At 40.8% G+C, this 15465-nt stretch overlaps 2 protein-coding genes across 2 annotated transcripts; one reads left to right on the top strand and one right to left on the bottom strand.

The window, feature by feature from the left end:
• Positions 1–242: 242 nt before the first annotated feature.
• Positions 243–7881, top strand: LOC102308438. Its single transcript, XM_005914917.3, has 8 exons — positions 243–853; positions 1423–1461; positions 1543–1851; positions 1992–2300; positions 4345–4659; positions 4777–4926; positions 5028–5100; positions 7125–7881. The coding sequence occupies exons 1-7, from the start codon at positions 820–822 to the stop codon at positions 5069–5071; spliced, it is 1200 nt and encodes a 399-aa protein (XP_005914979.2). The 5' UTR covers positions 243–819; the 3' UTR covers positions 5072–5100; positions 7125–7881.
• Positions 7882–10229: 2348 nt separating this feature from the next.
• Positions 10230–15201, bottom strand: LOC102308119 (emerin (Emery-Dreifuss muscular dystrophy)). The gene is made up of 7 exons (XM_005914916.3): positions 14859–15201; positions 14625–14723; positions 14055–14086; positions 13662–13687; positions 13479–13532; positions 13326–13388; positions 10230–11436 (listed from the first exon to the last, which is right to left on the bottom strand). The coding sequence occupies exons 1-7, from the start codon at positions 14938–14940 to the stop codon at positions 11226–11228; spliced, it is 567 nt and encodes a 188-aa protein (XP_005914978.1). The 5' UTR covers positions 14941–15201; the 3' UTR covers positions 10230–11225.
• Positions 15202–15465: the final 264 nt, after the last annotated feature.

Here is a 15465-nt window from a genome sequence, read left to right as displayed (position 1 = left end):
AACAGGGATGAATGCCCATTATGAGTGTTAAATCAATGGGAAAGCAAAAATCCAAATATGTAGTGGTCATTAAAACGTATTGTTTTTTAGCATATTAGTGATGCATTCATGCTATAAATCCTGACACCGTGCTTTACCCCACAAATTCCGCCTGCATAAGTTAAAAGTATCGGTATCTGTACTTGGTGATAATGGTTTTTGCAGTCCACCACTTCCAAAGACGAAAGGTGAGACCAGCGTAGCACTGCGGCTGGATGGTGACCCCTGTCTGTGGTAGAGAGAAGGAGCCGAGGCTGGGAGCAGGAGAGCAGCTGTGCTGTGATTCGTTAGTACCGTCTGGATAGGTTGGAGGATTGGTTGTTAGGAATTTGTTTGGGCGGGTCGCAGCAGAGCTGATCCAATCTAGCAGGGCCTAGCACGAGCGAAGAACTCAGCACCTGGCTGGCTAATGTCACCGTTGACGTGAGTACGGCAGCCAGAAGGCACGTAGGTAGCTATGGACGTTGCAACGCTGTTTGCAACACCTGGATTCGTCACAATGAACAGCAGGAGACTCACTTGATCTGTGCGCAGGAATCCACTGTTCACCACTCCATTGTCTGCCACTGCTCATATCTCGATAATGTTTTTATCTACGGCCGCTGCTGCCCCACTGTTAGCTGTTTACACTCGGTTAGCCGTTAGCCCTTTCTTCCTCGTGAGTTTCTGCTTGGTTCAGTAGCCCACCCGAGTCTTCTTAGCCGATGTGTTTCAGCGGCTGTCTGCACCAACAGCAAGACAACGGGCTCCCTGCACAGCCGATGGAAGGCTGAGGAGAAGATGCTGATGGGATTCCTTTACATCCTTTTAACGGGTAAGCTAAAAATGCCTAGCTTGGCCTGTCTTCCAGCTGTATGTGAATTAGGTTGCTCTGAGGTTGGGGCTCATATTCTGGTGATTATAAGATAACCAGGTAGGACTTTGTCGTTGGTTACACATCATATATGTATTCACCCACGTGAAACTAAAAAAACTAACAAAAAATCTGCTTAAAATCATATAAGTGGGCAAACTGATTTCTAACGTTACAAAACTGTTTCGTTAGCTTATATAAACAGTAACCACTATGGTATAACTTTTACTGCGAATTGCATCGGAATTGCTCAGCTAAAATGTTTTTCAATATGACCTTCATGAAGGTCTTAGTGAGTGCTATTTTAAAATGGACAGTTATTGCAACTTTGATGAATTGTTGGGTGACATCTGAGGCATCTAGTCCACTGAAATCAGGTAGAAAGCCTATCAGGCACATCTTTAAGGCTTCACATTAACGGATCACAAGGTTGTAGCTGTAGTTTCCCACTCCCACCAAAACTGGACTCTCTAATAATGAACAAGCAAGAAAATGGCTACTATTCTTTTGTTTTTGTTATTTCCTTTCAGGCCTGCTGGGTGCTCTGTGGGATAGAGTGACTGCTTTCGGTAAGCCTAGAACTGATTTAAACCTCCTGCATTCACTGGCTTGCACTTTGTATGTCTAAGTAGTTTCCTCCTGATCCTCAGGTGGGGTCAGACTAGTGGATGGGGACAACAATTGTTCTGGCAGAGTTGAGGTGCTTCGCCACAAGGAATGGGGAACTGTCTGCGACTACGGATGGGATTTCCGGGCCGCTGATGTAGTGTGCTTGGAGCTAGGTTGTGGCTTGGCTGAAAATGTCCATAATGGTCTAAGATTTCGTAAAGCCAGTGGACCTATCTGGCTGCATCAAGTCCAGTGCTCTGGACAGGAGAGCAGTTTATTACACTGCAGTGTTGTCCTCAACAGCAACCTGCACTGCACCCATGAGAACGATGCAAGCGTGAAGTGCTCAGGTGAGATCGCACACTGCTGAGAACCAGTGCTGAGTCATTTCTGCTTTGTTGATACATAAAGACTCTGGACTGAGTGTCAGTGTCATAACTGAAAAATGTAATGCAATGTTGTGGTTATATATTTTTTTCTATTCTCTCAGGTACTCTTTTAACACCCATCCTCACCCTGATGTCACCCCACACTGTGTTCTTCCCTGGGGAGTCCGTTCGCTTTGTCTGCAGGGTTCTGTTGGGTCATCACCTCAGTGACTTTCACCTGTACAAAAATGGAGTGTCCACACCGCTGGTTACACAGAGAGCAGACCAGACCCAGAATATGATGGAGCTCACCCTGTCCGATGTAGAGACTTTCCACCAAGGCAGCTACAGTTGTGGGTACAGGATCAAGAGTGGCTTTCCTACAAGGCTTCTCAGTTCCCCACCCAGCAACGCAATCAACATCACTGTAGGTGAGTCACTGCTGCTTTGACAGTAACACTATTGCGCCATTGCCCTTTTCAGTTGCACATTATGTTTTGTGCAATCTGCTGTGGTGTGAATCTGAAAACTCAAGAACACTTCAGATGTCTTTTGTGTCATAAGAGCCTATGCAAAAGGATCAGCATGAACAGACTCGCAAAATATTTTCTGCACTCACAGAGTGCACAGACGCACCTCGGTGGGAGACATCTTGATAAGGAAAACTGACCTTGAAGATGTACAGAGTGTTAGCAGGCAGACTGGTTCAGACTGGTTAGTCACACCCAGCATGTCTGCCATAAACAGATGGGTGCTCACACAGCAAAAACAGCATTTTAGAAGCGTCTGTGCAGATTTCTGTTTCCATTGTACGACATCTGACTGTTTATTAATGTGTGTCAGATTATTAAAATGTTATTGATGACTGAGAATGAAGTTCCCTCAACTGGCTAGAAATGTTCAGATTAGATAGGAAAATACACTATATTGGCAAAGTATTCACTCATCTGTTTACACGCACTTAAAAAATTGAGTGACACCCCATTAAAACCCTCTATAGGTTGTAATGTGATATCAGCCCACCCTTTGCGGCTATAATGGCTATTCTGGCAAGGCTTTCCATAAGGTCCAGGAGTGTGTTTATGGGAATTTTTGATCATTCTTCCAGAAGGGCATTTGTAGGTCAGACACTGATGTTGGACAAGAAGCCCTGGCTCGCAGTCTCTGCGCTAATTCATGCCAAAGGCATTCCTTTAGGTTGAGATCAGGACTCTGTGCAGGCCAGTCAAGTTCTTCCACACCAAACTTCCTCCTCCATGTCTTTATGGACCTTGCTTTGTGCTATGGTGTACAGTCATGTTAGAACAGGAAGGGGCATCTGGGGGCCACTGTTCCCACAAAGCTGGAGCATGAAATTGTTCAACTTGTCTCGGTACGCTGAAGCATTAAGAGTTCCCCATAATCCCCCTCCATAAAACTTTACACTTAGCACAATGCAGTCAGACAAGTACTGTTCTCCTGGCAACCGCCAAACCCAGACTCATCCATCAGATTGCCAGACAGAAGCGTGATTTGTCACTCCAGAGAACTTGTCTACATTGATCTAGAGGCTAGTGGCGGTGCGCTTAACACCACTGCATCCAACGCTTTGCATTGTGCTTTGTGACGTGAGGCTTCGATGCAGCTGCTCAGCCGTGGAAACCCATTCCATGAAGCTGTCTACATACTGTTCTTGAGCTAATCTGAAGGCCACATGAAGTTTGGAGGTCTGTAGTGAATGACTGCAGAAAATTGGTGGCCTCTGCCAACTCTGCGCTCAGCATCCGCTGCCACTCTGTGACTTTTTACATGACCTACCAGTTTGTGGCTGAGTTACTGTCTTTCCCAATTCCTTTAATTTTTTATAATACCACTAACAGCTGAATTTGGAATATTTAGCAGTGAGGAAATTGCAGGACTATACTTGTTGCTCAGGTAAAAAGTCCAGTCATGGTACCACACTGAAATTCACTGAGCCCCTGAGAGCGACCCATTGTTTTACAGCTGTTTGTAAAAGCAGTGCCTAGGGCAGTGGTTCTTAACCTTGTTGGAGGTACTGAACCCCACGAGTTTCATATGCGCATTCACTGAACCCCTCTTTAGTGAAAAATAAAATATGATTTATTTCAAATTCAAGACATATATGTTTTTTTATTGGTGCACAAAATGAGCCATGCATGTCACGGTGGAGGCTCTGCCGAACCCCTGAGACCGACTCACCGAACCCCTAGGGTTCGATCGAACCCAGGTTAAGAACCACTGGCCTAGGGGCTTGATTTTACACACCTGTGGATGTTGAAGTGATTGAAATACCCAAATTCAGTGATTGGAATTGGTGAGTGAATTCTTTGGGGAATTTTGTTTTTTAAAGTGTTTTGACCAAAACTGAAACCATGTTGGATTTTTCTCCATTTGTCCATCTTTTTTGACATTATTTTAAAATTCTGACATTGATTAACCAGTTTCATTATTTCATTTTTATTGGCTGGTCTACAGTGGAGCTCCTGACTCCCCAGCACTGGTACAACACGTCCGCTGAGGCCCCGGCTGGTTCTGTCATCAAAGGCCAAAGTTTTAATATTACCTGCTCCACCCTACAACAGTACCCCGGGGGTTCCTTCCAGCTGCGTTTGATCCGCTCTAATGGCACAGTGCGCCAGACTCTGCCCGCACTCACCCCGTCCGTCACTTTCACCTTTCCTAACGCCCAGAGCTCCAACGAGGGCTACTATTACTGCCTGTACCGGGTCCAGCTAGGCGGGCGTACCTTCGTCTCCAGAGAGAGCCAGCCCCTGCCTATAGCCGTCAGAGGTGAGACTTTATGTTGCATGTCGATATAAAAAAAACATGTTTTTTGTTTTCTTTAATATTTGTTTTATTTAGATATACAAGTTACACATACCTACAGAAAAATCCTCTGGTTCTCAGATCCAGATCCCATCCTGAGTCCAATGGGTATCAGCTGGCTCGTGTCTGGTCTGACATTTGTGGTGGCTCTCATCATCATAGTCATTGTGGCCAAGGTACTGTGTAATAAGGAGAGGAAGCCCTCAGAGCTGGAGAGAGAGACCAGAACCTGTGAGTTCCCTTTTCACCTGCAGCAGAGATTTGAATAACTCTCTTTTCTGAAAGCATCCTGTGTATGTACCCAAGGGTAAGAAGTGTGCTTCTGTTGGCAGGTGTGGACAACACTTATATTGCTTTATCGACAAACAAGCTGTGATCTGGAATGCAGGCAGCAGATACCTGAAGGTATTTCAGTACATAATTCGTGCACGAACCATAAGGCCCACCGGATTATAAAGCGCACTGTCGATGAATGGGTCTGTTTTCATACATACAGCGCACCGGATGCTAACATAGCTGTGTCGCTAGCGATCACGTAGCACATCATTATATACCAGCTAGCCCAACTTCAGTAACCCTACAAATATCACTGTTGTTAAGTTTTCTGTCTTCATTTATGTTGGAAGTGATAGCAGAGCTGTAAGTTTTAAGTTTTTCAGAAATCTCTCAGTCAGAACATGCAATATGATGTTTAGGAGGAAACTAGCGAGCTAACTTCCTGCTAACTTCTAACTCCATTAAATTTTATACATTCTGTTTTCATGGATGCCTGGATGTTAAACTTAATTGTTACACCCGGTAAAGCAGCAACGCTGATCATTTTATTAAAGATGAAAGAATTTAGACAGTTTTTAACTCTCAGTGATGCTGCAGTGTTTTGGACCTGAAAGGGACGGAGTTTTGGACCCAGATTACTGTGCGAGGCTCCTGGCTACGGTAGCCTTAATGCTCCGACAATCCGTCAAGCGGTGCGGCTTCGTAGCTTACCAAAGACATACTAAAACATTTTTTGACAGATTTTTGAGCGCCGTGTACCACATAAAATCGGTTCAAGGTCAGTACGCACAACCAGAATTCATACATAAGGCGCACCGGATTATAAGGCGCATTGTCGATTTTTGAGAAAATTAAAGGATGTTAAGTGTGCCTTATAGTGCGGAAAAATATGGTAACAATTTACCTTTTGACAGGGATAGAAGTTTATTAATTTTTGCCATTATTTGTTTTAAAAAACAGTTTAATGTGTTTTTTAGTATATAAACTAGCGCTGTCGAAATTAACCGTTAACGCAAACTAATCTGCCATTACGGTCAACGAGATTAAATTTTTAATGCAATTAACGCATCTGGAGTGCGGAATGACTCAAAATCCCTGAAATTTTCCTGTCAATGTATTTTGGGCAATTTGTCCAAGTGGAGGTACCCTGGCACATGTGCAAATGGGGAGTTGTTCTGAAAGTGACGGGCAGCTGAACCAATCAATTCAATATTGAAAATGATAAACGCACATTGGCTCGCTCAATGGGAAATTTGAGCATTAAAAAAAACCAAGACGGAACAGTCAACCGACATAAAGTATTATGCACATTGTGCAAGAAGGAATTTTCTTTTCACCGAAGCACTTCCAGCTTGAAATATCTCATCGACGTGAAGCATACATTAGCTGGGGATGCTGCTAGGACTTTGGCTAAAGCGTCACCCAGCTTGCGACAGTACACTCACGCAGCATCGGGGACTCAGTAAGTCTACCTCGGAAATATTGACTGACACAATTGCCAAGTGGATTGCAACAAACTGCACACCTATTAATGTCGTTGAGAACACGCGCTTTACATAGCTTTGGTTCCTCGTTTCAAAGACTTGAAGTGCCTCCCCAAGAGTGGCAGAGAGAGAGTGGATACATGTTTATGGAGTTTTTTGTTAACACGAATGTTCAAGATGTTCAATAAACGTGTTAAGTGTGTATATTTCCCCTTTTTTTCCGAGTCGGTTTGCACATGTAAATTGAAATGCAATTAATATGAATAAAAATGAATGATATTTAATCGTGATTAATCAAAATTAATCCACAGTAACCCTGTGATGAATCTGATTAACCATTTTTATTGTTTGACAGCACTAATATATATATTATATGTTAGTGTATGTTGAAGAAAACTATTCAAATTCTCTTTGGATTTAAGCACACATTCTTTGTGTTTACTCTGCATTTACTTGATTATATTGCATAAATGTCAGTTACAAGCTTAAATACAAAGTTGAAAAAAAATGTAATTGCAACCAGGCTATTGATCAAGTAAATAAAATACAAACATGAATTTCATGTGCGTTATAGCCACTCTAGTAGTTTAATTTATTGCTTATATGCTTTTGTAGAATTTGTGTCTCGACTGACTTATTGGAGAGTAATATATATTTCCCTTTTTCAAGCCAATTTTCAGGGCTCTCCGTGTGTCCTTCATGGATCTAGATGGCAGGAGATGTAAAAACAGAACCAACCAGCTTGGCTCCTAATCTACCACACCTTTTGGAAAAGGTGCCAGCTGGAACCATTTCACTAAATCCTGGATGAGACAGTCTTTACTTGTGATTACCACCGACCAATCTAAGGCTGCGTTACTTCATTCGTCTTTGTTACTGTGGCAGAACAAAAGACCTGAGTGACCATTCAGCTTTGCATCGTTGTGACACTACCACAGAAGACTGTGTCTGAAATCCCTCACTATAAAATGTATGGGATCACTACATGCTATTTAGCGGACTCATTCAACCCCACAATGCACTGCAAACAAGCCCAACACGGAAGAAGAAAAATGGCTAATATGAGAAAGGAAACAAACTGCCACAGAAGTATGTGCATTAATCATTAGGGGGGGGGAATCCTTGGTGTAATATATATTTATCACAAAAATGCATGCCTGTATTTATTTAGTCGACACCTACCCATCATATTTGAGTAGCATAATCCTCTACACAGGACTCAATGAAAAGTAACAAAGCGTAGTGAATGATTTCAGACACGGTCTAACGGACTGTAGAAACTATTTCTGGATCCAAGTCGATAAAGACTCAGAGTAGCTGTGAGATTCACTCAGACATGACTATTGCTGTGATGTATGAGGTGGAAATTGCTACTAAAAGCTAAACTGGGGAAACTGTGACGTAGGTATCTATGTATATGTAGTTTTTTTTTTTTAAAAAGTGACGCTAATGAGAGGCATTAAAGGCTCGATGCATACTTGCCTACAGATCAATGATCCTTAAAGAATAAATTGCCATTTTTGTATGTAAAGTTTAACACTACTATGCATCTTATGTCATTAACAATGTAATGAAGAGGTTGCTGTTTCAGAATAAACCGTATTCTGTTTTGGATAATACTGTGCACGTCTAGTTAGCCCTCTGCACTTTTACTGCATTCTTTAACATTTGCACACTAGAAATCATAAACTTGCACATGACAACTTTTACGAATTTGCTGGTTGTTTGAAAATTTTGACGGTTTATGTGTGTGACTGTCTTGCAGGCGCTTGAGCAACTGCTTAGATAATGATAGCCCACGATGATTACCATGCAGCTTAGAAAGTGTGTGTAAATGTATTTGTGCATTTTTTTTTTTTTGTACTAAGTGGGAGTGCTAATTTTAGTGCAAAGTGGATTTGTGGGGTCGGGTGTGGTTGAATAGTCCAGACAATTACCTCCTACCTTATTTCACGGAACACTTTTCCTTGAGTTTGTTGGAAAAAGTCAGGAGGTCAAGGAAAGGTGTGAAGGAGATTGGAGGGCTTCTAGCAGTACTGTGCAGTGCTGAAACTACAATATCCAAAATGCACTTCTTAATTCACCCGCATGTGTTCTTTACCATGTCGTTTCATGCAGGACTTATAGCCTAACAAAATGAGACTACATCTTATTTTCTTATTTCATAGCTGGATGGAGATGCAACACTCCAAACCTTCCAGCTCCCTGTTCACTTATCCCGGCTGACATAAAGCTCCATGATGATCCAAAAGTGTGGCAGTACAGACACTGCAAATGCAAATCGAACTGTTGTGTTTCTTAAAGATCTAAACAGCTCAATCTTATATAAATAAACCTGTTCTTCATGTCAGGTAATTCCCACCAAAACATACCTAGAAGCAGATTTTATCACAGTAGCAATCCTATTAGTTTGGGAGTGATAAACAGCCTGTTGTTGAGAATTCAAAAGAAACTGGTAATGGAAATGGAAATATTTTAATATTTACATGATCTGGGCCAGGTTGTCACTTTTCCTAGCTGTTTTCATGATGGTCGTATGATGCATCCCTATGAGATTAACTCAGAAGCTTGGTCTAATCTATCCTATGCCAAACACATGAAGCACTGAAGCACCTTTCCTTAGTATTCAGAGAATTTGAGTAGCTCTTATTAAAAGCTGCCTCACAGATGCAGATACGTCTGGGTCACTTCCCTCATGCAAGAGCGCTGCTAAGCAAATCTGACTATTCAGCTGCACCCTAGCATTCATGCACCTGTTTTTCTTTTCCTTGGTCCCTTTCAGTGTGCTCTGCGTATGTGTCCCCTGGGGGTCTGAACACTAAAGGTTTCAGTCAGCCAATGGCACAGTGGCTTCATAGTGTTATGGAGGTCACTATGCTATTGATTGAGCAACTCTTCCACACCATTGTTTCTTTTTGGTTTTTTCAGTGGCCTAACTGGGATTTCGGGATTATGTTTTTTATTATAGTACAAAAAATTAATTTGCCATAGTACTAGAAAAGAGGAGCAGGAGCAGCGACGTGTAAAAGCCTGGCTGATGCCCAGTTAGAGTATTGTGCTGGTGATTGTGGAAACCAAATCAGTACACTAAACTCATGTTCAAGAAACCAGCTGGAGATGATCTGAGCTTTGTGCCATGGTACAAGATTATTATATGCTCATGTTACTTGAGCCAAATTCTGACCGTACCACCCAAATACTGAAGCAGAAAATTGAGAGTTGTGCTTTTCCGGTCTTCTTTTGTTGAATTTTAGCGAGCCTTTGTGAATTCCAGTCTCAGCTTGCTGTTCTTAGCTGATGGGAGTGGCACCCAGTGTGGTCTGCTGCTGCTGCAGTCCATCTGCTATGCATTCAAAGTTGCTTATCTACATACCTTGGTTGTAATGAGTGGCAATTTGAGTTATTCTTGTCCGACTATTAGCTCAAAGCAGACTGACCATACTCCTTTTACCTCTGGCGTCAACAAAGAAAACTGCTGCTCACTGGATATTTTCTTTTTGCACAATTCTCTGTAAACCCCAGAGATGGCTGTGTGTGAAAATCCCAGATCAGCAGTTTCTGAAATATTCAGACCAGCCCATCTGGCACCAACAACCACGCAGTGTTAGAAGTCACTCAAATAATCTTTCTTCTCCCATTCTGATGGCCAGTTTGAACTTCAGCAGGTCGACGTCTACCTACCATGTTATGGGCTGATAAGATATTTGCTTTACCAAGCAGGTGAATAGGTGTACCCAATAAAGTGACTTCAATAAAAAACAAAATACCTAAAGCTTTAAATGTTTACATATATAAGCTTCGTTTTTAATAGTTACAATTTTGAAACAGGAATACAAAACAAATCACAACAAACCCGGCTGATGGTAAAGTTGGATTATGTAGTACAAAAATATGATATCCAGCTTAATTATACTGAATCAAATCATAACACTGGGGGCAACAGCTCGTCTAGTGCACCTTTTACATTTTTAACCCCACCCAAACCTTTTTTTAAAATCTCCAAATACACAGAGGCACTTGCATTACAGCTGGTTTGAAAATGTCCAAAATATACTTGATAACTGAAAAATGGAAACATTGTTGGACCCGTAAACTACAAATATTTAAAAATACACAATGAATTCAAAACACCTGCATTACTAGCAGTATGTTGAGGGAAAAAGGTACATACTGAATAACTAAGTGGATATGCAGGTTGGGTCGACGCAGTGCCACGAGTTTTTGTTTTGAGGGAAATAGCCTGTCGAAAAATATTGAGAGAAATGTATGCATGTTGTACAAGTTTGATGTTTATTTAAGAAAAAGAAAAAAAAAACCCTGCCACCCAAATTTTGGTCATGCAGACAGATTCACTGTGAACTGCAGAGGCTAAAAGAGAGACAATCAGCTGAAGCTTTAAAATATGAGCTTCAAAATCTTGCGTGATACTCTTTGAATGTTTTATGGTCAATTGCGCCCATATTTGGACTAAGCTGTCGACGATCATCTCTTAAAACCTCGACAGATCACTTGAAACTGCAGATGGAGGGACAGCTTGTGTCCAGATAAAAAAGAGGAAGATTTTAGTGTGTTTTAAAGTGGTGGGCTGGTTGATTCGAGTAGTGATAATGTACTGAAGCTCAGTGACAAATAAACATTTTGCCTAAAAGCATAAGCAGAGAATGTACTGCTGTTAAAAACACAATCTTGCATAAAATGTCTAAAATGCATGCATTTAATCATGTGCATTCCTTAAAATTCAATATAAGGAAATAATGGTTTTTAAAAAAATCATTTTATCCCTTTGGGGGTTTCATTTGTCTCCATAGTGGAAAAAACTAAGTAGAGGAAGACTGCCACAGCCAGGAAGAACACAAACTGAACCCACAGTGGGATCAGACGTGATGACTTTGGTGCATCTGGAACATCTTGACCCGATTTCATGGGTGGCGATTTAGCGTAGGTGCTTCTGTAAGTGGACGGAGTGTCATACATGTCGGGTCTGGAAAGGAAATCGGGGGAAATCATGCATCAGTACATAGTTAAAATTCTGCATCTCAAACTAGTATGATATCGCTTGTTTTTATCTGGCATGAAAATTGCTCCCACAGACTTTCAGTTTGATAAGAGGTCAGTGCAAAATAATTAGAGCCTCCTAAAAATATTACTGGTGTGCTTTTGGACTGATGGTAAGACAGAATAAGATGCTATGCATATTCTAAATTAATGCTAAAGGAAATGTTAGATAATTTTCTGACTACATTACAAGTTATTACTCTGCATCAAAGATTAAAATTCAACTTTAGTAACATGTGTGAACTTAAAAGTTTCAAATTAAAATGAATTGTATTACCAGTGCATCAAAATGTTACATTGTAGCCTGTCTAATTACACTTTCTTTTATACACTGTAATTGGTTCACTTTTAACAACACATCATTAAACACCATATCTGCCTCTGAACGAGGAGGTGAAAGCGTAAAATAGCAAGAACACTCAAAGAACAAATAACCAAAATCATAGACATAAGGTTTGCCCTGAATATAAGTTTCTTTCTAAATAATAATATATGATCCAAGAGTTTTGATACGTATGGGTAGTTTCTAGGAGGGTTGGGCATTAAATGCCGCTCAATACTGTACACTATGGTGACCTTATAAACAGTCAACCTCTGGATTTAACTAAGTGAATAGCAGGAACCTTTCACTAGATAATTACTGCAGTTATTAATGTTTTTCTGCTGGGAGCAGGTTATTTAGTCCTGACTGAAGCACACCCATGTCAGAAAACATATCCTGTGCTTGTGAGAAAAAACAAGATGGACCTGATGGGCCAAATTATTAGCCCTGGAGCAAGCAAAGAGAACAACTAAAGAGACTGCTGAAACTATTAAAGTTGGGTTAAAATTATTCAGAACATTATTTAAACCTGGAAGTTTTGCTTGGGAGCATAATTTGCATAATTTTATTCATGATTTGTAATCGTGGATAAAGGTCAAGTGGTTTGATGACTCCAGGTCTAACCTGCTCTCGAGGGATTGCTCATCAGGAAGAGAAGAGAGGAAGCAATGCACCCATCATGCCTAGTGCCTCCTGTACAAGCCTGTGGGGGCATTGTTATGATCTGGGGTCTAGGATCAGCACAGTTATGTGCCCAAATTAAGAGGTCAGCTGACTATCTGAATAAGTGTTATGACCAGATTTTTCCATCAGTGGATTTCCCCTCCCCTGATGACAATTCCAGTTCATCACACTGAAACTAAAAGAGTAGTTCAGGGAGCACAAGACATCATGAATCCTGACATTAACCCCACTGAGACTCTTTGAGCTATGCAGAGAAGACTTTACGCTGTGCTCCAACAATACTGTCATCAATACAGGATGTTGGCAAAAAATTAAAGCAACTCTGGATGGAAATAAATGTTGTGGGACTGCATAAGCGTATTGAAATGATGACACATCTTCACAAGGGAGCTGCCATATTAGACCATGCAGGAGGCACAGCATGAGATAACCACTCACTCCCTGTGAGCCCACGGGACAATTACCTGTGCTATTCTCATAAAAGCGCAATGGGACATCATACAGACTTTGCACTAGAGAGCTGTCAGTCTAAATGATTCTTTAATGTGACATGGATATTTTGATTTCACAACTTCAGAGCTGCAGATTCTTAAAACTAAAACCAAAGCATATCCTTGTTTTTAAAGAAGATGAAAAAAAGCAATGATTTGAAATTCATTTAAACTCTTAACTCTTAAGGAGGTAATGTATTTTGAATGAAAAAGCATTCCGTTGCTATTTGCATTTACCCGGTGGCTTAGCATTTTGAGGTTGAAGTTTGTCTGCAAAAAAAAAAAAAGAGGTATGACCATAGATACAAAAATACTTACTCGTTACCATAACTGCTTCTGTTGTATTCAGGCTTGGGCTTCGAGTAGTTCGAGTAGGATGTCCTGTAGATGGAGAAAAAGGTTAAAAACAATTGTTCATGAAGGGTTTTTGTGTTTCTCCCAAAAACAGCAGTTTGTAAGACTTTCACTCACTCGTTCTGATAATCTCTCTCATTCCACTCTTGTCTGGCCCTTGGGTAAGCCCCCCTGGACAGAGACACGCAGCAGTTACTAACTTAAGATTGTTTTGTGTATTTAAATGACTGAACAACAGGGGGGATAAAAGCAGGAGAAAGGGAGTTCACAGGATGGTGGAGGATTTGTGAGAAAACTGACCTGTCACCTGAGGCTTCACTTTTGGTCTGCAAAATAGAAACAAGAAAATTATGAAATGAAATGAGTACTGTTCCAGGTCAGACAGGTATGGCATTTTGCTACGTGTAAGTACAACTAACACATTTCTGTTAGAATCAAAATGCGTCTTTTCACTCCAGAGTAATGCAAAACAATTGAGGCCCCACCTGAGGCCTGTACTACAAAGCAGCATTTCATCTTATCTACCCAACCTCAGGGTTAACTTATCAAGCTGATAACTAGCTTTGTGTGACTGGTTCTCCTGGCTGCTGATGTTAGCCTAAATGAAGTCCAGATAATGGGAAGACAAGCATAATATCTTGAACTCGCTTTTGCAGTACAGACCTCTGGAAGGAGTGCGGAAAAGATACTTACGGGTGTCCTGTAAACATAGGTGACTTCCTCCTCTGAAAGAAAACACAAATATCATGTTCACTACACTGTTTGCTGCACATTCTTAACTCTGACTGTAGTGAATGACGTGATCAACAACCTCTCATTTGAAACAGAACAGTAAAAAGCCTAGCCAGCTGCTTGGCTTGGCTAGGTGTTTCTTTGTGTGGAAGACAAAAAACAACAACAAAAACAACTTAAATATAAATACTAAAATGAATTATTAAATGCACTAAAACCCTACAGATAAATAAATTTTTGTACTGAAAAAGACCCCACTCTTACTATCTAAAATTAATTATGAAGCTACTGTCAATCATTACCTTTTTATTTGTTTATGTCTATATGTTCAATTGCTTTAAACGAGCTTAGGACATTGTATCTTACTGGCCTGCCTTTAAATAATAAATAATATTAATAATTACACAGAAATTACTGCAGTGTAATTCCTTTACTAATTTATAGGCTTTGTAATTACGATAGTATAGAGTTTCCACGCCTTTTAAAGGACACGAGACTAATTTGACACATATATGAAAATGTGAATCGCACCCTCTTCTCTGTAGTAGGTTTTGTCAGGTGATGGTTTGGCTCTTTTGCCTTTAGCCATGGCCTCTTTCAGTTTCTTCTCATACAGGTTTCTCGTAGATTCTGTGAACAAACAGGACACGGGGAACCTTTATTACAGGTAAAACTGTTCATCTAGGAAAGAGCTGTAAAGTTAGCTGACACGGCTACTGATTCAAAAACGGGCGCATAGGAAACAGTTGTATCTGTGCCACTCACCGACCACAGGTCCGTGCTTTATTCCGTATTCATCGAGCAGGTCGCTGATTTCCTGCGCAGATTTGTCACTCAGGGAAGACATTTTCGCTTTGGCTTACTTAAAAATGTGTTATTTATCTCTCTCTGGGCTCTCCTTTCGGTTATGTTTTGCTTGTAGTTAGTTTCAGTTACCAAAAAAAGAAAATAGATAGACCTCCTCCCAACGATTATGGCTGAGCGCTCGTTTTGTTGCACGATTTGGCGGGAAGAGCCTCAGTAGAGCGTGCGGAGTCGAATGTTTGCCGTGGGAACGTGGAACACCTCAAACCCCGCCCTCGTTTATTGAGCCAAATGTTTTAAAAAAATCGCACCTTAACTAAACTTTTACATGTTTCCGTTTCCGTTTGAGGAACTCTTCTTTGTTTATTTTTTTCTTCCTTTTAGTCGATTTTCTTTCCAGAACCGAAACAGCGCCACTACTGGGCTAATGTTAATAAGACTACTGAGACCGAAGTTTCTGATATAAAATGTCGACTTTTTGTTACACGAAACAGTTCACAAAAATAGAAAATGATAAAAATCTAATGATAAATAAATAAATAACATCATAATATTTAAATATTTAAAC

This window comes from Haplochromis burtoni, unplaced genomic scaffold (assembly GCF_018398535.1).
Source record: "Haplochromis burtoni strain Fernald_Lab_line unplaced genomic scaffold, NCSU_Asbu1 Contig_9, whole genome shotgun sequence".
NCBI classification, from domain to species: domain Eukaryota; kingdom Metazoa; phylum Chordata; class Actinopteri; order Cichliformes; family Cichlidae; genus Haplochromis; species Haplochromis burtoni.
Note: the sequence above shows the minus strand (reverse complement) of the source record. Positions and strands in the feature narration are given on the sequence as shown.